Source organism: Dendropsophus ebraccatus, chromosome 7, assembly GCF_027789765.1.
Source record: "Dendropsophus ebraccatus isolate aDenEbr1 chromosome 7, aDenEbr1.pat, whole genome shotgun sequence".
Classification (NCBI taxonomy): Eukaryota; Metazoa; Chordata; class Amphibia; order Anura; family Hylidae; genus Dendropsophus; species Dendropsophus ebraccatus.
The window spans coordinates 141934852-141962201 of NC_091460.1; the positions used below are offsets into that span (position 1 = coordinate 141934852).

At 44.4% G+C, this 27350-nt stretch overlaps 1 protein-coding gene across 1 annotated transcript; it reads left to right on the forward strand.

Moving 5' to 3' along the window:
* The first annotated feature begins 1395 nt into the window (after window positions 1-1395).
* On the forward strand, window positions 1396-17897 carry LOC138797071 (microsomal glutathione S-transferase 2-like). Its single transcript, XM_069976850.1, has 5 exons — window positions 1396-1453; window positions 10917-11016; window positions 12534-12604; window positions 14532-14613; window positions 17102-17897. Exons 1-5 carry the CDS (start codon window positions 1396-1398, stop codon window positions 17238-17240), a joined length of 450 nt encoding a protein of 149 aa, XP_069832951.1. The 3' UTR covers window positions 17241-17897.
* The last annotated feature ends 9453 nt before the right edge of the window (window positions 17898-27350 follow it).

Below are 27350 nucleotides of genomic sequence, written 5' to 3' on the forward strand. Positions count from 1 at the left end.
GCGGCAGCGAGCGGCGAACGAGGAGCAAACGAGCGCTGACAGCGCTCGTTTGCTCCTCCAACGACCCGTGGAATACGGTCTTTACTGCAGCAGCCGCCCAGGTGAGGACACAGATCTGGCAGCACCATGATACTTACTGCAGCAGCAGCCGCCCAGGTGAGGACACAGATCTGGCAGCACCATGATACTTACTGCAGCAGCCGCCCAGGTGAGGAGACAGATCTGGCAGCACCATGATACTTACTGCAGCGGCCGCCCAGGTGAGGGCACAGATCTGGCAGCGCCATGATACTTACTGCAGCGGCCGCCCAGGTGAGGACACAGATCTGGCAGCACCATGATACTTACTGCAGCAGCAGCCGCCCAGGTGAGGACACAGATCTGGCAGCACCATGATACTTACTGCAGCGGCCGCCCAGGTGAGGACACAGATCTGGCAGCACCATGATATTTACTGCAGCAGCAGCCGCCCAGGTGAGGACACAGATCTGGCAGCACCATGATACTTACTGCAGCAGCTGCCCAGGTGAGGACACAGATCTGGCAGCACCATGATACTTACTACAGCAGCTTCATGGCTTCCCTCACACAGCGGCTCCATACAGCAGAGAAGCTGAGTGATAGCTCTACTAAAAAGTAAATAATCTCCTCTCTGATACAGCAGAGCAGGAAAAAACAACATTTTTTTATAAACTCCCCCTCTCCACACGACCATGTGGAAAGGAAGAATCATTGGAAAGGAAAGCCAGACACAAACATAGGCCTGAGCCTGCTTCCCTCTCCTACCACCTGTCCCACAGGAGGACAGAAAAAAACACAAGGAGGAGGGGTCTGTATGGCCTTCTTATAGGGCTCCTAATCAATCTTCTTTTATTAGTACCATCTGTCCTACCATTGCAGGAAGATAGGATCTTCCCCATTTGTGCTGCTGCTGAGGACGTAAGGGAATGATCTTGCTTTCCTTGTTTACGAGCGTTTTGCACTGTGGTGAAAATGTCTTTTTGATAGAAGACCATACTTACTCATATATAAACCACATTGAAGTACAGTATATGTATATGTCTGCGTTTTACACAGAATAAATCTGTCTTCTCACTATCTGCAGCGTGGCTGATATATGGATACAATCAATTTCTTGTTATTAGAATTATTATAGTGGCAGCAATTTCCATAGAATACATAGTAAGTGTTCCACATTGAGAACACAACATCTTCCTGTAGATCATTATAACATTACACTATGGTCTATAGCACCTGCAACATATAGCAACATATGTGCAACATAGTCTCTTCCAGCAGATGAGGAGTTAATGTATAGAACAGGAAGTGGTGGGTGGGCCTCAGCTTGCTGACACTCTGCTCCCCTTTGCATTCTGCCTCATTCCCTTCTATAACATGGCGACTGATATAGTGCTGCTTGCTGCTGTCTCCCTGGTATCTGCCTGCCAGTTAGGTAAGTCATCTACATTGTATGCAAAGTGGCACCTTCTCAGTAATGTGCAGGTAGGTGCTATAGGGAGCTTATTCTGTATATAGCTCTGTGCACCTTCTGAGTAATGTGCAGATAAGTGCTATAGGGAGCTTATTCTGCATATAGCTTTGTGCACCTTCTGAGTAATGTGCAGGTAGGTGCTATGGGGAGCCTATTCTGCATACAGCTCTGTGCACCTAAACCTTTAGCGATGGAGCTCTCCTGGCTGCCAGCATATGAGGAAGGGTCCAGATTTGCTGATCAAACCCTGGATCATGGATATGTTATACATCAGAAGCTTTCTCTAATTATCCGCACATTGTCTGCTGAGTCCTTGTTGAGCCAGGTGGAGTCACTTTAAATAAAAGCCATAGGAGGTATTCCTGGGGGTGATGGGGTCAGATCCAGTTATATAGGTAGATCTCATCCATATGTTCTTGGCTGGGACTTATTGATCATCATGCATTCAGAAAGTTTTCAGACACTTTAATTTTTTTTCACATTTTGTTATGTCGCAGCTTTCTACTAAAATCTCCACCCGATATCTTATAATGAGAAGGTGGAAACAAAAAGTTAGAAAGTCTACGCAAATCTGTCAAAAAGGACAAAGTGAAATCTCGCATTGTTAGAAGTGTTTGGCTCCTTTAGACAGGCGCATGGACGTCCGTGATCATGTACTGTGGGGTATGGGATGTGGGACCAGCTCAGCCCCCCCCCAAAAAGTGAATACATTTATTATATGTATTTTTTAGTTGTAGTTTATTTGCTTTTTTAGTTGATATTTTTTTTGAGGTCTTGTTTAGTTGGTATTTGTGTATGATGTCTCTTGTTTAGTTGGTATTTGTGTATGATGTCTCTTGTTTAGTTGGTATTTGTGTATGATGTCTCTTGTTTAGTTGGTATTTGTGTATGATGTCTCTTGTTTAGTTGGTATGTGTTTGTGTATGATTGTTTTTTTGTGGTATTAGTTTGTGCACAATGAGACTGGGCCAGGGAGTTCACATTTTAGTTATTTATGTAGGTGTATTGTATATACAGTAGGTGTGGTGTATATAGTTTACTAATATGTTATAGTTAGCTAAAATTGTATATATTGTGTATAGGTATATTGGTTGTTTGTGAGAAAGAACGTGTGGGGGGGGGAATGAACCGGTGTTTTATGTTATGGTGTAGTTAATTTAATTTTGATAAAGGAGAAGTCCAGACATTTTTAAAATCCATCAAGGATAGGGGGGAATTCGAAACACATCATCACACAGCATATGGACTGGCTACTGAACCAGTCGGTGACTGGGACAGAACTTTTAACTGGGTTCACTGTGGGCACAGGGAGAGGTAAGTTCCTACTCATTTTCCCGCTGCCGGATTTTAAAAATGGACGGACTTCTCCTTTAATTTACCTATTTATTATTTTGTTCTGGTAAGATATGTTATGTCCTATTGTTTTGTTCTGGTAAGATACGGTATGTCCTATTTATTGTTTTGTTCCGGTAAGATACGGTATGTTTCTGTATTTATTGTTATGTTTAAAAGTTTATTAAAAAAATAAAGCCTCCAGTTGTCTTGGGTATGACATAACAAGGTTGGCATGCCTAGATTTGGGGAGTTTCTGCCATTGTTCTCTGCAGATCCTTTAAAGCTCCGTCAGGTTGGATAGGGACGGTCTTTATCAGGTCTCTCTAGAAATGTTCATTTGGGTTCCAGTTAGGGCTTTTGGTTTTCCAATAACAACATCTGTGCACTTTGCTCCATTCAGCATTCCTTCAACCCTGTTCCAGCTGCCGAAAAACACCCCCCAGCACAATGCTGTCACCACCATTAGTCACTGTAGGGACGGTATCCGGCAGCTGATGAGCAGTACCCGGCTTCCTCCAGACGTGACTGTTTTGAAGGCAAAAACTTTCATCTTATTAGAGAATCTTGTTCTTTATGGTGGTATTACATGAGCCGATGAAGGCCCAATAATAACTATAAACGAACGCCGATCTGCTAGATTGGCGCTCATTTACTGGGCCTATTACACGGCCCAATAATTGTTTAACAAGGGCTGCATGGACATCGTTACCGATGTCCTTGCAGCCCTTGCCTAAACTCCATACCTATCCATGCTGCAGGGCTCCTCTTGCGGTCTTTTTCTCACCGCAAGAGGTGCCCTGCAGCATGGATAGGTAATGTATAAAGTTTGAAAATCATCAGCCGCCGTTATTACACGTAGTGATGCGCGGTCGGCACCAGACATCTATAGGTCCAAACCTATATCAATGATCAGCCGATGAGCGTTGTGTTTATTACATGGAGTGATAATCAGCCGGATAGGGCCAATTCGGCCGAATATCATTCCGTGTAATAGGGCCCTTACATTCTGAGTCCCTGGATGCAGCCGCCCTCCTGTCCCCGGCTGTGGTCGCCTCTTTGTGTTTAGCGTGCAGGCACCTGGTCCCCTGTCCTGCGCGTCTCTCTTCTCTTCCGTTTGGGCCGACACTTGCATGGATAATCCTTGGATCGAAGTCATACTTCCCCTTAATGTGTATGTTAGGGGTGACTCTTATCTGCTTATAGTAGGCTGATAATCCTGAATACTACCCGTCCTTCTTATGTTAACATTGTAAGGGTACTATTACACGGAACGATAATTGGCTGAATCGGCGAGATTCGGCCGATTATCGCTCCATGTAATAAATACAACGATCAGCTGATGACAACGATCATCGATATAGGTTCTGACCCACTTTCGTCGGGCACCGTCCGCACACCGCTACGTGTAATAGCGGTGCGCGGCCGGCGACTGACGATATACATTACCTATCCACGTGCCAGGGCTGCTCCCTGGGTCCCGCTCGCTCTGGCTTTAGAGCAGCCTGTCAGCTGACAGGCCACTCAGCCAATCACAGGCCGCCGCGGCCCTGGCCTGTGATTGGCTGAGCGGCCTGTCAGCTGACAGGCCACTCTGAAACTAGAACGCGCGGGACCTGTGGAGAAGTGGAACGCAGAAGCAGCCCTGGAGCGTGGATTGGTAATGTATGTAGTTTAAACAAGGGCTGCAAGGACATCGGTAACAATGCCCTTGCAGCCCTTGTTAAACGATTATCGGGCCGTGTAATAGGCCCAGTAAACGAGCGACGATCTAGCAGATCGATGCTCGCTTACAGGTATTATCGGGCCCCCATCGGCCCGTGTAATACCACCCTCACACTACAAACATAGATTACACAGGTTTTATCTACAGCAAAGCGATAGAACATTCTAAAGTCCAATACTTGAGATAACATAATGCATATTATTATATATACAGGACCTGTCAGGCGCTACCGGAGATAGAGAGAGCAATCAATGGGAGGGAGAAGCCACCATGGATGACTGTGACATAAAGCCAAGTGGGGTGGGTTTCTAGGCATGTTCTGTGACCTGTGCAAAGCTCATTCTACAGGCGATAACAGTAGGAAAAAAAAGTACATCTCATATGTCAGAGCTGCCCATAAATGATCCAAGCAATCCAGAAGTAAAAATGTAGTTTATTGAATAAATAATAAGTTATGACTTGTCAGAGAGAAAAATGGGCAACACATCCAATGTAATTAACGCAATTTTTTTTTTCTTTCAAATCAGCTGGTTTCAGAAAGTTATATAGATTTGTAATTTACCTTTAATTTAAAAATCTCAAGCTTTCCCATACTTATCAGCTGCTGTGTGTCCTGCAGGAAGTGGTGTATTCTCTCCAGTCTGACACAGTGCTCTCTGCTGCCACCTCTGTCCATGTCAGGAACTGTCCAGAGCAGGAGAGGTTTTCTATGGGGATTTTCTGCTGCTCTGGACAGTTCCTGACACGGACAGAGGTGGCAGCGGAGAGCACTGTGTCAGACTGGAAAGAATAAATAAGGGTCTATTCACACCAGTATATTTTTCGCTTCACAAATTTGAGTCCGCTATTTTTCATACCCAATCCACAAAATTCCATCCGTATTTTTTTACTGATCTACAAAAATGAAAAAGTGTGCTTAATAAACTAGTCACTATTTGCAGATTGCATTTGCAAAAATACAGATCCCATAGAGGTCTATTGTATGTGTGTCTGTGAAAGAATTTCAGTCCGCACTAGAGCCAGTCCTTTTTTTTTTTTTTTTTTTTGCGGCACAGATCATGGCCCTGTACACATTGGGGGAAATTTATGAAGTTTGGCGTTTTTTATACCGTCTTACAAATGTCCCCGCAGCTCTGGATCTCAGGGGATTTATGTAGAGGCGCATTGCCTCTACATAAATCCTGATCGCACGGAGCCCGTCCGTGCAAATAATCTGAAACCTCAGAGCTCAGAGCTGGCCTAGGTTTCATTATCATCTTTCCTCTGGAAAAATGATAAATGTGGTGCACGCAAAGGCCGCGCCCCCTCTGCGCGCTGCCGCACCCCACTCTCCGCCCCTTTCTGCCCCACTGGCGAAGATGGGGCAGATGCAAAATTACCATTTGCGAATATTTTTACGACAATCTGCCCCATCTGCGCCTAAAAAAGGCATTTACGCCTTTTCATACATGTCCCCCAATATGTGAACAGGGCCATTGACATTGACACTATTTTCTGTCTGTAATTGCGGACATGTGAATAGGGTCTTTCTGCAGGGCATACAGCTACTGATAAGTACTGGAAGATTTTTTTTTTATTTATTTTTTAAAAGAAGTATTTTACTTTCTGAAACCAGTTGATTCAAAAGAAAAAAAACATTTTGCCGGAGTACCCCTTTAAGTATTGCACAATGCTAGGAGTGAGAGAATCTGGATTTCCTAGTTATTCAGGGCATTAAATGTGAACATTCTGGCAGCGCTAATTTCACATTGATTCCATATGTGTATATAGATTCTATCAATTTCAAATCTAAGCAGATCAGTCTCTCCAACAGATGCCGCATGCTGCTGGAGATTGAACTTTTAACTTGTGACGAAAATTAGATTTGGAGCTTCATATTAAACACCTGGAGTTTGGAGCTCTCCCCCCTGTCTTCATGGTTTTCTATGGAGAGGGGAGGGGTGGAGGGAGATGAGGCACCAAAACAGGACAACAAAGAGTTAATTTACAGCTACATCACTGGGCTATCTCCTCTGAAGTCAGCACTGACCTCTCTGACCGGCTTTCACACAGGTCCCGCTGTGTAATCATTTGTTCTCTGCTGTCGGCTAATCTTCCTCCTCCTCTCTCCATAGATTACACAGGGCCCGACTGGTGTATGAGGGTTGAGATTTCCTGATAATGAGCAGTGAATGAGAGGGGGGGGGGGTCCTGGGGAAAGTCTTTTTGAATGGCATATTTGCCCAATAAACCCAATTACAAAGTTTCTTAAAATCACCTGTGCTACTCTAACCTGCACCTATTATACACCTAATAAGTTGACAGGTGAATATTTTTTAGATGCAACTTTGTTTTAATCTGTTTTGAGTATTCGTGCAAAAATTAGCATAAACTGGGATTAGCGACCAGGGGAATTTGTTTACAACTTTTTGGCGACTTTTTTTCTTAGAGGCATATACTATGACTATATACTATGCGAATTTTAATAAATCTCACACAATATATTGGAACATAATGACCCACATTAGACTCCTTAGTAAATGTCCCCCAAAATACCTGCCATATATACGCTTTCAAGCGTAAAAGCAGCATCGACCTTGTGCTGTACCAGATTTGGGAGGGAGGAAATTACTGCTTAGAGTTTGTGGTGAAATCCCTTCTTCACTTGAAATCTGAGTCACATTAATATCCCATTTTTCCTTTTTTTTTTTTTTTTCCATTTAACATGGGATTCCTCTTTTAGCTCCAGCCCTAGAATGGTGCCCCATACTACTGACTCACAGGGTGAGGCCGACTCCTTATTAGTGTCCCAAAGCGGCAAAGGCAAAACTACGACCGCACCCAAATCTACAGCATATCTATAATTGCTGGAAACTCCGTATATTCACATGTGTGGGGGGAAATAACTATATTAATTACCAGGTGGGAGATAAAGTCTCTTGTTCCCCAAGGCAAATTCTTCTGTCTACAGTTCAAGGAGAAGTCTGGCGAAAACTTTTATTAAAGTATTGTATTGCCCCCCAAAGTTATACAAATCACCAATATACACTTATTACTGGAAATGCTTGTAAAGTGCTTTTTACCCTGCACTTACTACTGCATCAAGACTTCACTTCCTGGATAACATGGTGATGTCACTTCCTGGATAACATGGTGATGTCACTTCCTGGATAACATGGTGATGTCACGACTCGATTCCCAGAGCTGTGCGGGCTGTGGCTGCTGGAGAGGATAATGGCAGGAGGATGCTCAGTGTCCCTCCGGTGCCCTGTGTCCCTCAGTGTCCCCCTGCCATCATCCTCTCCAGCAGCCACAGCCCGCACAGCTCTGGGAGTCGGGTCGTGACATCACCATGTTATCCAGGAAGTGACATCACCATGTTATCCAGGAAATCACATCACCATGTTATCCAGGAAGTGACATCACCATGTTATCCAGGAAGTGACATCACCATGTTATCCAGGAAGTGACATCACCATGTTATCCAGGAAGTGACATCACCATGTTATCCAGGAAGTGAAGCCTTGATGCAGCAGTAAGTGCAGGAAAAAAGCACTTTATAAGCATTTCCCATAATAAGTGTATATTAGTAATTTGTATAACTTTTGAGGCGCAATACAATACTTTACTAAAAATTTTTGCCTGACTTCTCCTTTCAGTATGGACTAAAATCTTGTAAATTTAGAGGCATATCATTGTTGTGTTTTTTTTCTTCCCAAAAGAAAACACAAAAATGTCATCTCTATCATATCCCCATTTAACCCTAAGCACTTGCCAACATTTTATTCTCATATAATTTTTTATTCTCATATGTTTTTATTTTCAGACTTTTTATTTTATTTATTTTTTACTTTTTGTACACTGTTATGGGGGCGGCCATATTGCCCCGGCTGTTCTTAACAGCATTTAGTGACGTTTTACAGCAAGACTCATGGACATAGATGACAACAGGCAGACACTATCCCCTTGAGATGAATGTAAGACATTATTGAGCACGCTCTGTGACCTGTGAAGAGGTCATTCCTCAGAGAGCTGCTATTGTCTTACTGGCAGGAGGTGGGGGGAAAAATAAAAAAAACACATTGTTGGGATTTAGCCTACTCAGCCAATCACTGACTGCAGCGGTGTCCTGCCCAAGTCACTGACTGGCTGAGCGGGCACCTGTCAGTCAGGTCGTGATGCAGCTGGCTGGGAGCTCAGAAGGCAGCCGGCAGGGTCCATGAGCGGGACGCAGCTCTGCGAGGGCACCAGGACAGGTGACTATAACTTGTCTTTTATTCCCACCCCTTCCGTCATGATTTTTTAGTTCCCAGACGGACTTCTCCTTTAAAAGCCGCGGCATGCAATCCTATTGTTTATTGTGCCGAACCTGTGCACGGTGGAAAATGAAAACAAAAGAGACATGAATAATGAATGTTTTTATTTTTTTGAGCAGATTAACAGCGTCACATGGAAAGATGGAAAGAGAAGCTTTAAAAATTTTAAACAAATATTCATTGCTGCTGACTTCAATGGGCAGCCTGGACGATCTAAGGATGGCCCGGACAACCACTCCCGCTCGCTGTCTGTGCATGTAAAGGCCCTATTACACAAATTATACGATTATTGGCCGTATGAACGATGTCGGCTGATCGTTGTCTGTCGTTGTCTTTCAACATGTTGAAAGACAAACGACCTAGATAGCAGCGATCTGCTGCTGTCGCTCACCTGCTCACTGCCAATGCGTGTAAAAGCGGGCAGGGAACGAGGTGCAAGTGAGCGGTGACAGCGCTCCTTTGCTCTTCTCCATCGCCCCGTGTAATAGGGGCTTAAATAGCACAGAACAAGGAGGAAGCAAGCGATGACGTGACAGGTCGTTGCTCGCTTCCTCCTCAATGTCGCGCTGTGTAATACGGCCTTTAGACTCAAACGGCAAAAGGGCAGAGTAAAAAGTAAAGTTTTATGTCCAGAGAGAGTGTACTCCGCACTGTCGTAATAAAGCGCTTTAGGTGTGATGCAGCCAGAATGCCCGTACTGGCTGTGCTCCCAGCAATAGTGAAGAAATCAAACAATAATGATGTAGAACAAAGACAACAGAGAACTCACCGAATCTGCAGGCTTGAGGCTTTTTTATTAAGCAGTTCACTTTAGAGAAGGGAGGACAGGTGGACTTGCGGGTGCGTAAACCCTCAGGACAGCTGTTTCACGCCCACTGGCGCTTCTTCCTGCCGAGGAAAAAAGTAAACTTTTGCCGCACTGTGGTTGTAGTGTTTCCTAATGAGAACCTGCGGCCTTCCCTATAGTTGTGTATGACTAAATGACCGGCTGGGTGTTACCAGTCAGGGTTGTGTCCTTACACTATGAGCCCAATTGAGACTGGCTTCACACTGCCTAATAATCCTGGAAAAACTCCAATAAAAACGCCAGCGGCCAGATGTAAGCTGGAGGTCAATGGAAGTTTATGATTGGCCTTACACACATGCCATTTTTCTCTCCCTTGAGGCGTTTGAGGCCCGCCGGCAAGTTTTCTAAAACGCAGCATGCTGAGGGGTGGCTTTTTTTTTAAAGAATACAATTCTAGTAGAATTCTAGTAGATTTTACTGGCTGCACAAAAGATCAAATCAGCTGATGAGCGGGCATTTTCTTGCATCTGGTTGTCGGCCCATGCACAGGGGCTTATTATAAGGTGAATGAGCGTTACTAGGAACTGACATAACTACCATGGAGGCAGACCATGCAACTGCTACAGGGCCCACCCCCATCAAAACCCGCCTCCTGAACCGATGTAGTTCTCTAGGTCCCTGGCACACGAGTGACGTCACTCGTGCGTTGGGGGGCCGGGAGAATAACATAACGCTGGGGGCTGCTCTGGGCTGTGTGAGTATATGTGTATGCTGGTGTGGGCCCACAGCTGTCTGGAGCTTGTGTAAAAGGGCCTTTAGTGTCTGTTGCCTCTGGACACCTTCAGAGGTTTTGTGGGGTCTATGCCTCAAGTCTGGATGGCATGAGATGGACCTACACAATATTGGGCATTGATAGGTGTACAATTCTATACGCCGTCAGGTCAGCCTCAGCATTATGGCCCACTTTATAAACATGTACTGCGGCCCCCACCCTGATGTATTTACACAGTATTGGTATGTGGCATCCTAATACAGCACCCGCACACTGTGTATACAGCAGCCGCACACTATGTATACAGCACACAGACAGTAAGCATAAAGCGCCTACGCAGATTCAGAAGAAAATGATGTTATAACAGACTGTGACAGTGCCGGTTAATGCTGTGTCCCTCCGGCTAAACCATCAAATTATAAAGTAAAAAAATATATAAAATTTTGGTAACATATATATATATATATTAATTACCAAAATCTTTTTATTATTTATTTATTTTTTTATTGCAGCATATTTTGCTAACTTGGTCGGAAAATCGAGAATAAAGCACAAGGTGACCCCTCCTGCTGTCAGTGGAAACCCCGAATTTGAGAGGACGTTCAGAGCACAGTATGTAATCGTTTCTGATGTTTCTAGGAAAGTTGGGTGATGGGTGATTTCACCCTGCATTAATTATGGAAAAATTTAGTGATATGGACTGAAGCATTACCATGTACCAGGGATGGGGAACCTTCGGCCTTCCAGCTGCTGCAAAACTACAACTCCCATCATGCCCGGACAGCCAAAGGCTGTCCAGGCATGATGGGAATTGTAGTTTTGCAGCAGCTGAAGGGCAGAAGGTTCCCCATCCCTGGTGTAAGTAGATAGATTTGCTAATTTATGGGAGAAAGTTGGGCAACAACCCCTGTAGGGAACTATAATGGTGGTCACATTGGTTGATTTCTAGGGACGACGCAGAACGAAGCTTCATGTAAGATGATCGCCCAGGATTCTGTAGTTACATGGAGTTCTGATTTCTAAAAGGAAATGTATCTCATGCATGACAGCCTATACCGAACTGTATATGTGGTCATCTTCTGCAGAGTATAACTAAAGACATTGCCAGCCAAGCAGAAGACATTGTCTACATAATATTCCCACATCATTACTGAAAGGCGTAGTTCACTGGAAAAAAAGAAAAAAAAATCAAACCAAGTGGTCCCAGCAAGTGCCAGAGAATTGTAATTTACTTCTATTAAAAAAATTTACTTAAGGCAAAAAAAAAAAGAATACACCGCTTCCTGCAGGACATTCAGCAGCTGATAAGTACTGGAAGAATTGAGATCTTTTAATAGAAGTAGATTAAGAATTTCTGGTACTTGCTGGGACCAGTTGATTTGAATTATTATTATCACTCCTCTTCATCATTAGGGATGCTCCTGGCAGGATTTCTCTTATTCCTCACTTGTCTGAACACTGCACATGGGTCTTACCGATCCAACACATGTGCAGTGTTCAGACAAGTGGTGATTAGGAGAAATCCTGCCAGGGGCATTTGTAATGGTGAAGAGGGTGGGGAGGAGCGACGGAGCGGCGGTGCAGGCCTTGGGCACAGACACTCTAGGCCACGCTAGTTTGACACAGGGCTGCAAGTTTAAAAGTTGCCTAAACAATCATCAAGCCGTGCAATAGGCTCAGCAAATGAGCGCAGATCTGCGCTTATTTACATTATTGATCAGCCCCTCTTATAGGACCCTAAGTTGGCACATAGACAGTCAAAGACATCAAAGATGTTATAGAATGAAATGGTTCTGTCCATGTCAGGAACTGTCCAGAGCATGAGAGGATTTCTATAGGGATTTGCTGCTGCTCTGGACAGTTCCTGACATGAACAGAGGTGGCAGCAGAGAGCACTGTGTCAGACTGGAGAGAATACACCACTTCCTGCAGGACATACAGCAGCTGATAAGTACTGGAAGACTGGAGATTTTTAAATAGAAGTAAATTACAAATCTGTAGAACTTTCTGAAACCAGTTGATTTGTATAAGTGTAATAGATACAAGAATACTGCGGGGAGAAGATAGGCTTTTCTACTGTAGAGATGACAACACAATAAACCGATTATTAATTATATTCTCTTTTACAGACAAAACTGCATTGAATTTTATACATTATTCTTGGTTGATCTTTGGGCCGCAGGATTGTTCTTTAATCAAGGTAATTTCTTTTAAATTTGAGAAAATAGATGTAAATTAGTGATGCTGCTTAAAATATATATATTTATATTTTTATTTATTAATATATCTTTCTTATGCTGGGTTTACACAAAACGATAATTGGCCCGATTGTACGATTAACGATGTCGGAGTAACTATTTTTTTTTCATAACGATCAGCGTTTAGACGGAATGATATATCGTACGGAAAATTTGATGAATGTGTTCTAACGGGGGGGGGGGGGGGGGGGCACTATTACTGATGTGTAGCTATATGTTGGAAAACAGGATTGGGCTATGTTCACACTATGTAATTTTTCTGACTATGATGGCTGTTGTTAGAAAGTAATTAACATAGAAATAAATTGAAACAATGGCCGCTGTTCACACAGTGTATTAAAAAAATGGTCGCACAAATATCTGAGCTGGTAATTATTTTGCTTTTAATATTATATGATATTTTTTATTTTAAAAATGGGAAAAGGGGGGTGGTTTAATATGTATGTATATATATATATATATATATATATATATATTATATAGATTTAAAAATGTTGTTAAAAGAATTTTTATACACTTTTGTAGTCCTTGGGGACAATTTAATTGCTCATATAGATCAATGCAGTACATATTTACTGCATTGATCCATTATGTCAGCGCTGTTTTGCTTCAGCATGCTGTAGGCTGCACTGACGGAGCACCACCAATGGCGTGCTCTACCGCCATTTAACCCAATTTTCGTTTTAGCGTTTTAGTGTTTTCCTCCTTGTGTTTAAAAGGCCATAGCACTTGCATTTTTCCACCTAGAAACCCACATGACCCCTTATTTTTTGCGTCACTAATTGTACTTTGCAATGACAGGCTGAATTTTTGCATTAAGTACACTGCGAAACCAGGAAAAAATTCAATGTGTGGTGAAATTGAACAGAAAAAAACGCATTTCTTTTATTTGGGGGGTATTTGTTTATCGCCATTCGTGTGGGGTAAAACTGACTTGTTATATATGTTCCGCAAGTCGTTTCGATTACAACGATATAAAACATGTATAACTTTTCTTTTATCTGATGGCCGGTAAAAAATTCAAACCATTGTTAACAAATATATGTTCCTTAAAATCGCTCCATTCCCAGGCTTATAGCGCTTTTATCCTTTGGTCTATGGGGCTGTGTCAGGTGTCATTTTTTGCGCCATAATGTGTTCTTTCTATCGGTACCTTGATTGCGCATATACGACTTTTTGATCACTTTTTATTACATTTTTTCTGAATTTGATGCGACCAAAAATGCTTTCGGATTTTTTTGCGCTTACGCCGTTCTCCGTGCAAGATCAGGAATGTGATTATTATCAGCTGCTGAATGTCCTGCAGGAAGTGGTGTATTCTTTCCAGTCTGACACAGTGCTCTCTGCTGCCACCTCTGTCCATGTCAGGAACTGTCCAGAGCAGCAGCAAATCCCCATAGAAAACCTCTCCTGCTCTGGACAGTTCCTGACATGGACAGAGGTGGCAGCAGAGAGCACTGTGTCAGACTAGAAAGAATACACCACTTCCTGCAGGACACACAGCAGCTGATAAGTATTAGAAGACTGGAGATTTTTAAATAGAAGTAAATTACAAATTTGTATAGCTTTTGGTGCGTTTACACAGAAAGATTATCTGACAGATTATCTGCCAAAGATTTGAAGCCAAAGCCAGGAGTGGATTTGAAAAGAGGAGAAATCTTAGACTTTCCTTTGTGACCTGATCTCTGTTTATAGTCTGTTCCTTGTTTTGGCTTCAAATCTTTGGCAGATAATCTTTCTGTGTAAACGCACCATTTCTGTAACCAATTGATTTGAGAGGAAAATATTTTTTGCCAGAGAACCTCTTTAAATGCAGCTGTCTGTTTTAACAGTTGATATATAACTGATATATGATGGACTTTGTTTCAGAACTTGCCTCACTGTTTGGCTTAATATACATCTATGGACGTCACCTGTACTTTTTTGGATATAGTCAATCTGTGAGGGGCAGGTAAGTTGCATTCACAATAATTCTTAATGAAGGAAACACATAAATATTCTATACTAATAGCAGTTATATCTCTCTTAGATGAAGGGGGGTACCATATCACAATCGTCATATGCAGACACAACCATGCCCGTGTGCAGTGTCTAAAGATTGCACAATGCTGCTTATGTTGTGGCAACATTATGCCACCATTGTACACTGCATGCAGGCATGATATGGGCTGCATGTGGCAGCTGTGTTATGATAACCCCACTGGCATAGCTACCATAAAGGCAGACCACGCAGCTGCTATAGGGCCCGTGTGGCGGGGGGCCCAGTGCCTGTCCCAGCGGTGTATGGTCTGCCTCATGGGTCTGCTCACACCAGCACCAATCTCCAGACAGCTGCCAGCCTGCACCAGCCTCCCGCCCTTGCACAGCCGCCGGCCCACACCAACCCACCCAGGTCCCCGGCTCACTAGTGATTTTACTTGTGCGTTGTTGAGCTGGGAGAGAGACATAATGCCAGGGCCTGTGCTGGGCTGAGTAAATGTGTATGCTGTTTGGGGGTTGTGTACAGGATTCATATGGCCTCATACAGTTTTTGCTATGGTGCCCCATGGGTCCTATCTATGCTCCTGGGTAATCCCACTAATGTAAGCGACCACCGATCTGCGAGGCCGATCACTTACGCAGCCTATTACACGGCGCCATCCTTTTTTTTTTTTTTTTTTTTTAAATGTCCCGTTCCCCGTCCATTTTCTGCGTGAGCATCGGCCCGGCGCCCCCAGTGTGACAGTAACCCCTCCCCTTGGTGACTCATCTCCATTAGAATCAAGCAGGGGAAGGGGTTATCGTCACACCGGGGGCACCAGGCAGCATTTTATTTAAAAAGGACCGTGCCAGGTACTGGGAAAAAAAATCTGTAGTGATGATGGTACATTTACTTTAATGCATACCCCAACCCCACACACACACACAGTGTTCTGCTCGCTTCTGCCCGCAGCCTAACATAGGTTTATGGGGGAGATTTATCAAGCTGGTGTAAAGTGAAACTGGCTCAGTCGCCCCTAGCAACCAATCAGATTCCACCTTTCATTTTCCAAAGAGTCTGTGAGGAATGAAAGGTGGAATCTGATTGGTTGCTAGGGGCAACGGGGCCTGTTTCACTTTACTCCATGTTTGATAACTCTTCCCCATGGTTTATTTTAATAAGTTTATGAAGAAAAAAAAATCACACATTTATCACAATAAATGAGACGTCATTCTTCACAAAGCATTGGCAATGTTGCCTTCTCGAGCTTAAAGAGGAATTAAACCTTTGCTGATAAGGGACTTATCGACTAAGCATCTTTACAGCTTTAACTTGGGGGGATGCAGTGAAGGGAAAAATATCATTTACTTCTACTGTTGCCTTAGAACATGTCAGGGACATTGAGATCAACATACGTAGCTAGGCCTTAGATATGAACACTACAGCACACTCGGAATTGTTTGCACCCAAACACTCTGCATTATATTAGCTGTGGAAGTTGCATGCAGCCCTATTACATGGTAAGGCCATGTTCACACAACGTAAAGTCCGTACTAATCACAGTCGTTGTTGCAACTGCCGTAATTGGTACGGATCTTATGTTGTGCTGCAGGCCGAGGGAATCCCGTCTGGACTGTATACACATGGTATACACTCCGGCCAGGATCCTTAGCGGTGCTGTAGAAAACTGGCATGTCAGTTTTCTGCGGCCGCTATTCATTAAATAGCGGCCGCAGAAAAAACCCTGTCAGTGCAAACAGTGGAGCGAGTGGTTCCGGCCACATGCTCCATAGTGTGCAGTGGGGAGTTCTGATCCAGGCCCACACGGATGCGCCCACATCAGAACTCTGCGGGGCTAAAGAGGGATGATCTTTTTTGTGACTGGCCGTTTTGTGACCCGCCCTGGTTACAGAACGTCCAGTCTCCTACTAAGTGTGCACATAGCCGAAAATCCAGAGAGAATTAAAGGGATTGTTTATCCATTTTTTTTTTCTTTTAAATCAAGTGGTGCCAGAGATTTGTTATTTACTTCTATTTCAGTACTTATCAGCTGCTGTATGACCTGAAGGAAGTGGTGTATTCTTTTTATCTGGAGAGCAGGAGAGGTTTTCTGGTGAAATGTTTTTTATACTGCTCTGGACAGTTCCTGACTGGAGAAAATACATTACATCCTGCAAGACATGCAGCAGCTGATTATTACTGGAAGACAGGAGATTTTTTAATCAAAGTTAATTACAAATCTCTGGCACTATATATATATTAATTATAATTTTGCGAACTTCCCCTTTAAATGTTGCAGGAGCAATAATAAATATACATATCTGGCTGCAATTACATCCTTACCAGGAAACAGGCTGATATCTGATCAGTAAATTATTGCATTTTATTGAGTATTAATTTTCTTTTATATTTCATTATATCTATACATGTCCACTGTATCCGCCTAATATTTATTGTCTCTTTTTCCCCTTTCCGCCAGGCTGCAGGGATTCTCTGTGTGTAAGATGGCCTTGGTTCTCCTTCTGCTCATGTCTGTACTGGGTGTCACTAACAGCCTCCTGGACAAGTACATCCACCTCAACCTGCTGACTAAAATCCGTCACCTTGTGCTGGGATAGAGAGAAGGATAACGTGGTTACTCCTAATAATCATTACTAGAATCTTACACTTGAAGTTATGTTATGCATGTGGTCATTTTTTACAGACTCGGGCTGATGGTATGGCATGTAACAATATTAGTGCCCGGGATTTTTTTTTTTTTTTTAACTTTCAACAAAAAAAACTGTAAGCAGGGTTCTCCATGGCAATGCTTATGTAGCTCCAGTCAAGGCCTTCTGATCTGGAGTCACAGTGTTCATCACCCTCATACTTACAGCGACTCTGTGTCCACTAAACTGCTGGTACCGTCTGTTTGATGAGAGTAAATCTTTACCGATTGTGGCTTTTATAATGTGCCCGGTGCCATGGTTAGAGCAAAAAATTATCTTTAAATCTGTAGCAGGCAAGTCATACACTGGTGTGGCCTAGAGTGTCTGTGCCCCAGGTCTGTGACGCCTCTCCTTTCTTCCCCCCCCCCCCCCTCATCATTAGGAAAACCCCCAGGCAGGATTTTTCCTATTCATCACTTGTCTAAACACTGCACATCTGCCATAGCGACACAGGTGCAGTCTAGAGGAGCGATGAATAAAAATCCTGCCTGTGGATGTTCCTAATGATGGGGAGGAAGAAAGGAGAGGTGTCACAGACCTGGGGCACAGACACTCTATTCCACACCAGTTTGATTTGGCTGCTTAAGATTTAAAGATTATTTGCTGTAAACCAAGGCATCGGGCACATTTTAAGGGTAGTTTCACACCTACCGGATCGGCAGCGGATCTCACGCTGCGGAATCGCAGCGAGATCAGCTGCGGATCCAGTACCATTCACTTCTATAATGGCACATACTCGCAGCGGGATTGAAATCCCGCTGTGAGTATGTGCTTTAACCCCCTGCCGCCCACCCCCACCCCCATCAGCCCTACATCCTGCAGCCCGCCGCCGAGAGCATACATTACCTGCTCAGCGGCTGCAGAGAGGCTCCCGATCCCGCTCAGCCGATCAGCGCACGGTAGCACTGATCGGCTGAGCAGGACCGGAGCCAGGGGCCTCACTGCAGCTGCGCTGCTGAGCAGGTAATGTATGCTCTCGGCGGCGGGCTGCGGGCATGCAGAATGCGGGCGGCGGGGCTGATGGGGGTAGGGATACAGGCAGCGGGCTGCGTTGTGGGCGGCAGGGGGTTAAAGCACATGCTCACAGCGGGATGTCAATCCCGCTGCGAGTATGAGCTCTATAGGAATGAATGGGACTGCATCCGCAGCGGTTCTCGCTGCCAATTCGCAGCTTGAGATCCGCTGCGGATCCGGTAGGTGTGAAACTACCCTTAAAGACACAATTGGTAAGGATTTACTCTCATCAAACAGATGGTACTAGTGGTTTGGAGGGGCAGGTTGGTGGATACAGAGTCGCACATGGACACAGAACAGGAAGAGTCTGGAGAAATTTTCTTCTACCTCATGGGGATTTCATTGTACTTCAATGCAATGTGTATGTGTGAAAAATAAAAAAATCCGATATACAAATCATTAGGGAAATATTAGCATAATTGTGCACTATGAATGTAATCTGGCATCAGGCATCCATATTAGAGGATCCGCTCAACCAAGACTCCTCAGAGCAGACCGAAAACCACTTGACTCATCATGAAAATATTTAGGCCTCATTCACACACAATATTACTGTCTGCAAGTGTTGATCTGTAATTGTGGACAGTACTGATCTCTATGATCCTTTGAATACATCAGTACTTGTTACTAGGGCTGGGGATTTGTTCAGCAAAAAAAAAATAATGCTGACAAGCCAGTGTGCACCCTTTTGTTTGTGACATCGCATCCCCCATAGAAATCAATGGGTCAGCGCAATTTGTGGACAGTTTACAGATTGTCGTCACAATTTGCAAATCCGTGTTCTAGCTTTCCCCTCTTTTTTTACCCATTTTTGGTCTAAATTCTATTTATGAACCAGTATTTGACGGGTGAATATTTTTTAGATGCAACTTTTTTGCCTCTTTTGAGTATTCACCCCAAAAATCTGGGATTAGCGCCCATTTTATCATTTGCAACTTTTTAAAAAGTCACACAGACTGGTGCAGGCCGACGTCTGGTCAATACCAGGTGAATTTGTTTGAGACTGTTTTTGAGATTTTTTTTTACTTCGAGGCATTTACTATGACAGAGCGACTTTTCCATAAATCGCACACAATATATTGGAACATAATAAATACTGACCCACATTAGAATAGTCGCCCACATTAGACTCCTTAACAAATGTCTCGCTAGAGGACTGTGAATAAATTTTTTTCATATCAGACCTATATCCTTACCCTCTACCCAATGAGCTGTGTGAAAGACCTGAAGAATAGAAAAGCTTCCTGACATATCCCCTTTAATGACATAATTTCAATACCACGGCATAAGAAATTTGGAGGCAGCATTTTTCCACACCTGCCCAAAACTTGCTGCTACTGCCCAGTACTCTATATAGTATTTCTTTGTGCTTGTTTTGCATTTTGCACTTATTTTAGCTTCACTAGATAAATGGTGAATAAAGAAGTATCGTATTGGCAGTTCTATGTTAGTGAAGACTTCAGAAGAGAAGGATTTAGGGGTAGTGATTTCTGACAGCCTCAAAAGGAAAACCATGTGCTGCGCTGTATAGCTAGAGGTATAACCTGTAGGAAGATGATGATTATGAACTTGCTGTATAGAGTTATACTGGCCCAGATTTACTATAACTAAGGCTAAAACTGACTTATTTGCCCATAGGAAGCAATTACAGCTCAACGCTCAGATTGGGTAAAAGAATGGGCTACAATATTACCGTAGTGAAAGGTATCGGGTTCAATAAAATTCAGCAGGAAAGTGTTTTAATGGTGCGTTCACACCTACAGGATCTGCAGCTGATTTTCTGCAGCAGATTTCATTTAAATAACTGAACATAGCATCAAATCTGCTGCAGATCTGCTGCAGATCCTGTAGGTGTGAACGCACCCTAACACAGTAATGAGAGGGCAGATTGTCACGATAGTTGGGGGGGGGGGGATCAGAAGTAATGTGAGATATTATAACTGAACGAGTAGTAGATGCTTGGAACAAACTTTCAGCACATGTGGCCGGTGAATCCACTGTAAGTGATTGGGAACATAGGAAACCAGAAGGCTTAGGACCCTATTGCAGGAAACGATTATCGGTCGTACTGTGTCTGCTGATCGTTGTCTTTCAGCATGTTCTAACACCAATATAATATAATGAATACAAGTTTTCATATAATTAAATAAGAGTACAAAATAAGTAAAGCAAAGCATTTGTAGAAATTCAACTTTTTTATGCAGATATAATGCACAGAATGGTATAAAATATGTTGCTGTTCCTTTGATGCCTGGAGACCCTGTATGTTCACAACCAATATACTTCACTCAGGGGCTTTTAATCTATCAAATATATTTTATTGTTATGATCATAATTTACAATACAGTTATATTTGTTTCATATTATTCTGTACATGCCACTCCTCACATATCTACAGTACTAGATATTAGTTAGACGACATTCAGGCCTTTATTTTACTAAAAAAAATGTATAAAAACATATACCGTGGCACACTTGAGACAGGCCCATTGACTTAAATAGATGGAACTTAGTCTACTAGTGTCTGTTTTGTCCATTTCCCGAATATCTATCTATCTATCTATCTATCTATCTATCTATCTATCTATCTATCTATCTATCTATCTATCTACACACACGGGGTGGTCCAAAAGTAGGGGGACAGTACGTGTAATAGGGTTATGAAAGGGTAGATTTTCAAACATGGTGTAAAGTGAAACTGGCTCAGTTGCCCCTAGCAACCAATCAGATTCCACCTTTCATTTTCCAAAGAGTCTGTGAGGAGTGAAAGGTGGAATCTGATTGGTTGCTAGGGGCGACTGAGTCAGTTTCACTTTACACCATGTTTGATAAATCTCCCCCTTCACCACCCTATTACACATACTGACCACCTACTTTTGGACCACCCTGTATATATATATATTTTTTTCTTTTTGTGGTGCTCTAAGTCTAAAACGGTTTTAAGTCCCACCAAAAAATAAATAAAAAAATGTTTGGAAAATGTACTGTAGTCCATAGCAGACTAAATTTACTGGGACCGTTAGCTTTTTGCTGGTAGCCCAGTGTATACTGGTGGATATACAGCAAAAATGAGGTGTGAATTAGCAGTGAGTTTTTCTTAAAGTGATACTATCCCCCCTTTCCATATCAGGAGTTATCAGCATCTTCTTAAGCTTATATTCTGGACATTTCATATCTTAGGGTATGTTCACACTGAGCAAATATGGCAGAACTCCCTTCGCCGTGGAAACCCGCCATGCTCAGTGTCCCGATGTGAGTGAATGACAGGGCGCGCGCTTCTCTGCTCGAGGAAGTGACATGTGATGCTGCAGAGGAGCGCGCGTCTCCCATAGACGGGCTATGGCACACTGAGACAGGCGGCGAGTTCCGCCTGTTTTACTCAGTGTGAACATACCTTTACTGTATAAAGGATTTATTGGTGGTCTCTCCCCTGAAAAGTGCATGTTGTTGTTGGTGGAGAGTGCCGTATGGACGGGGCTTCACAGCTGTCATGCCCCCAAATCTCCCCAGTGACAGCATTAGCGCCTAAGCCCTGCCCCCTCAGTGGCATCATCAGAATGGGCCAACCTAGGGGCTTATGGCCCACCCCCTCTGATTCGGCCATCACAGAGGGGACTGGGCCTATGCCTCTAGGTTGGCCTGTTTTGAAGATGCTGCTGAGGAAGGAGGGCCTAAGTGGTGATGACATCACGGAGGGCGGAGCCTACAGCACCAATGTAGGCAGAGTTATGGGGCATGATAGCTAAAGCTCCGCCTATATGGCACTATCCACAACAATAACATGCACTTTTTAGGGGAGAGACCCCCAAGAAATTCTTAAACGGTAAGATATGAAATGTTCAGAATATAAGATTAGGAAGGTGCTGAGTCCTTCTGATATGGAAAGGGAGGTGACACTTTAGTGTGTTTGTAATGTGGGGCCTAGGTACTGTATTAACACTCCAGGAAATATTAAATGTCTTTAGGGTTTTTTTTTTTTTAGAGATTTTGATATTTTTGGTGATTTCTGACTGATATACTAGTTGTCTTTATTAAACTGTTATATGTATTGTTGGGCTGTCAAACATTTGATAGCTCTACGATTTTGTAATTTTCATTAATATTAAAGAAAATAAACTTTCCTACCACAATGTGTAGCAATGTGCAAAACCAATACTATATCATATACCAATCTCTATATTGATTCCACTGTCATTGTTGTCACTTGTTTACAAAGCCCATTACAGAGCTTGATTATCATGCCGCCAGGGCTGCACTGTTATTGTTAGTGATGCCCCAAGCTTTAAAGGGGGACTCATAGTCAGTATAAAGCAAATAATAAAGCTATCATACTTACCTCTCCATGCTCCCCAGTGTCCTCCTGCCTTGTCACTGTGTCCCCCACTGACTGCTGTTGACACTTTAGAACCCATCTCTGCAATGACAGTCCACAGACCGACACTGTCCTGTCTCTGTCAGTGGGCAGGCTGTCACTACAGAGATGGGTTTGGAAGTGTCAGCAGTGTCAGCTGTTGTCTGTGGGAGACCCAGAGACAAGGCAGAGGCTCTGTGTAATATGGACTTAAAGGTGAAGTCCGGCGAACATTTTTATTAAAGTATTGTATTGCCCCCCAAAAGTTATACAAATCACCAATATACACATATTACAGGAAATGCACATAAAGGGCTTTTTTTCCGTGCACTTACTACTGCATCAAGGCTTCACTTCCTGGATAAAATCGTGATGTTACAACCCAACTCCCATAGCTGTGCAGGCTGTGGCTGATGGAGAGGATGATGGCAGGGGGACACTGAGGGACACAGGGCACTGGAGGGACACTGAGCATCCCTCCGCCATCATCCTCTAGCAGCCACAGCCCGTACAGCTCTGGGATTTGGGTCATGACATCACCATGTTATCCAGGAAGTGACATCACCATGTTATCCAGGAAGTGAAGCCTTGATGTAGTACGTGCGGGGAAAAAAGCACTTTATAAGCATTTTCCGTGATAAGTGTATATTGGGGAATTGTATAACTTTTGGGGGGGAATACAATACTTTAAAGGAGAAGTCAACCGAAATTTTTATTTAAGTATTGTATTGCCCCCCAAAAGTTATACAATTCCCCAATATGCACTTATCATGGGAAATGCTTATAAAGTGCTTTTTTCCCTGCACATACTACATCAAGGCTTCACTTCCTGGATAACATGATGATGTCACTTCCTGGATAACATGGTGATGTCACTTCCTGGATAACATGGTGATGTCACAACCCGACTCCCAGAGCTGTGTGGGCTGTGGCTGCTGGAGAGGATGATGGCAGGGGGATGCTCAGTGTCCCTCCAGTGCCCTGTGTCCCTCAGTGTCGCCCTGCCATCATCCTCTCCAGCAGTCACAGCCCGCACAGCTCTGGGAGTCGGGTTGTGACATCACCATGTTATCCAGGAAGTGGGGGTGGGGGTCACTTTTTTGCTGGGACCAGGGGGGAGGTGGCCGAGGGAAAAGACGTCCACTCACCTTCCCGGTTCCAGCTGTCCCAGCAAAAAAGTCCCCCCCCGCCAAAATACCCCTTTAAATGAGGGCAGCATAAACTAGTGACAGAAATGCTGAACAGATCGGTGTATTACTGACATCATTATGTTCAGCCGTTATCCTAATATGCAGGAGAATAGGATTTTTGCCACACCCCTCCGCCCGCTGTTGCTGATTGACAGTTGACTCCTGTGCACAGCATGGATAGATAACTGCCAATCAGCAGATGTTGGGCGGAGTTTTCTGCTTCTCATGAATATCCAGGACTACTGAGCTCATGCACATAATGGAGAGGACTATTTATTGTCCATGTTGTTCAGGAGGAGATCTCTGAATCAGCTGCTCAGGACAATGTAAGTGATACATCATTCTGTTCAGCTTCTCTGTCACTAGTTTATGCTACTCTGAGATAGGACGCCGTAATCCTACTGACAGAGTCACCTTAAAGGGGTTGTCCGGCGATAAAAAATTATTCACAGAATAACACACATTACAAAGTTATACAACTTTGTAATGTATGTTATGTCTGTGAATGGCCCCCTTCCCCGTGTTTCCCCCCACCCACGCTAGACCCGGAAGTGTGGTGCATTATACTCACCGCATATCGTGTCGTCCACGGTCTCCGATCGTCAGCAGTGACGTCTTCTTCGGGAGGCCGGCGGATCTTCCCGAGTGCCGGCAACCCTCTGCAGCGTCATCCGAAGCTCAGCCGCGATTGGCTGAGCATAACTGTGCTCAGCCAATCGCGGCTGATGACGCGGCCACGTCATCAGCTGCTCAGCCGCGATTGGCTGAGCACAGTTATGCTCAGCCAATCGCGGCTGAGCTTCGGATGACGCTGCAGATGGCGGCCGGCACTCGGGAAGATCCGCTGGCCTCCCGAAGAAGACGTCACTGCTGAGGATCGGAGACCGTGGTCGGCACGTGACAGGTAATGTATAGCGCACCACACTTCCGGGTACACGGGTGGGGGTGGTGGGACACGGGGAAGGGGGCCATTCACAGACATAACATACATTACAAAGTTGTATAACTTTGTAATGTGTGTTATTCTGTGAATAATGTTTTATCGCCGGACAACCCCTTTAAAGATCTGAGCAACTTTGACAAGGGCCAAATATGATGGCTGGATGATTGGGATGAAGCATCTCCAAAATGGCGGTTCTTCTGGGGTATTACCAGTATGCAGTGGCTAGTCCCTATTAAAGTGGTCCAAGGAAGGACAGCTTGTGAACCAGTGACGGTTTATGGGTGCACATAGCTTATTGATGTACATGGAAAATAAAAGCTACACTGCCTGGGTCAATCCCACAGAGTCCTGATAGTGATGAGACGGCCCAACAGAGCCCCAATCCCACCATTAACCACCCTTGGATTACATGATAAGAAAGAAAGAGATGAACAGCTGACATCCACAGAAAAGTGTGCTTTAGGCTATGTTCACACTACTTAAGTTTCCGTCCGTAGCGCGTTCCGTGAATAAGCGGCCGGAGACTTACGTAGTTTGCGTATAATGGAAAGTATACGATCTACGGCTGCACAGTTCACACTACGTACGAACTTACGCCCGGATCGCACGCGGTGGCGTAAAAATTTAACCAGACCATTTTTTGCGGACGAAAATGCCGTAACTTACGCCCGTAGCGTTACATGCGGTCCCGTACGTAGTGGTGATTTCTTCATTTTTGCAGCTTTTTGTGCCGATCCAAAAGGTTCTGTGGGGTGTCCGGGGCTAGGCGAAGCTTTCCAAGTAAAAGACCGCTGTCAGATCGCTACGTAGGGCCGTCAGATCCGTACGTAGCCGGCCGCAAGTAGCGTAAATCTCCGGCCGGAGTTTACCGCGTATATGTCCGGCCGGACATATACGCAGTGTGAACATAGCCTAAGGGTGCCTTTACACAGATTTATCTGACAGATTTTTTAAGCCAAAGCCAGGAATGGATTTGAAAAGAGGAAAACTCTTGGTCTTTCCTTTGTGACCTGTTCCCTGTTTATAGTCCGTTCCTGGTTTTGTCTGTGTAAACGCACCCAAAGGGAACCAATCAGCCCAATTATGCTGGTTTGGCTCCCTGCAGCACAGTATACAGCTCCTGTGCAGCTCACGATACTGACCGCGGCTGCAGCAGCTGCTTTATAGCCTAGAAAATGAAGTTTAATCCCCATGTGCACGGCAGGTGGTCATCTGGCTCTCTCCCTGTCAATGCACTTGGAGGGGATGAGTGACAGGCAGAAAGGCCCGTTACTGGCACCTCTCCCTGACAGATGACTACCTGCCATGCGCGGGGGGATTACACTTAATTTTCCATCACATAAAGTAGCTGCCGCAGCCGCCGCCGGTACGTGCCGTGAGCTTTATACTGTGCTGTAGGGAACTAAATAAACCCAATTGGGCTGATTGGTTCCCTTTAAGGGGTCATTCACACGATCCCCACAATCTGTCCGTAGCGTGGACGGTGTCCTACGGAGTGAATCTTGGTGCTCCCCCCATCATGATTATTTAGGATGTTAGGAGCTCCGATACTATTTAAATGTTCACGCTGTTTCTGGAAGAAAGCAGCCATTTTTTTCTAGGCATTATTTCTACATCTGCCTCAAACTTTTTTACAGTACTGTATCCTAAGATTGTAGCAGACCCCTTCATGACAGTGGCATTCTCTGACTGCAGCGTCTCCTTTCATCGGGTTAATGTGTCCGGATACTCTCCATAAGGGTAGCTTCACACGTCCCGAATACGTAGCGGATTTCACACGGCAAGTTTGCAGCGAAATCCGCTGCGGATCCTGTAGTGTGAAGCTGAATGGGTCCCATACACGCAGGGCATCGTTGTCATCGGCTGTTTGTTGATATAGGTTTAGACCCATAATTTTCGGCCACTGACCGCGCATCGCTACGTGTAATAGCGGTGCGTGGCCGGTGACTGACTATATACATTACCTATCCAGGGCTCCTCTTCCTCTGTGCTTCTCCCCAGGTTCCGCGCACTCTAGCTTCAGAGCGGCCTGTCTCAGCAGGCAGGCCGCTCAGCCAATCACAGCCCTGCAGCATGGATAGGTAATGTATACAGTTTAAACAAGGGCTGCAAGGGCATCGGTAACGATTTCCCTGCAGCCCTTGTTAAACGATTATCAGGCCGTGTAATAGGCCCAGTAAACATTTACATTTATTATCGGGCCCCCATCGGCCCGTCTAATAGGACCCTAAGCTTCATCCACTATCTCAGCTGCAAAGTTGTACAACTTGTATAACAGCCAGAGATGGTGCTACTCCTCATGGACACACACACACACACATGCAGCGCTCTGGCCCCTGGGGGCCACTTCCGCAGTGCAGATGTTGTGAGGGTGCAGGAACCGGGGCAGCTGTAGGATGTAGTGTGGTCACGGTGTAGGCACGAGGGTGATACAGCTGGAAACCGGGCTCCTGACCAAGCGGGAATACTGGGCGTGCGATTCTTTGTTGTCCTTAGTCAGGGCACCAATTATCACACCAATG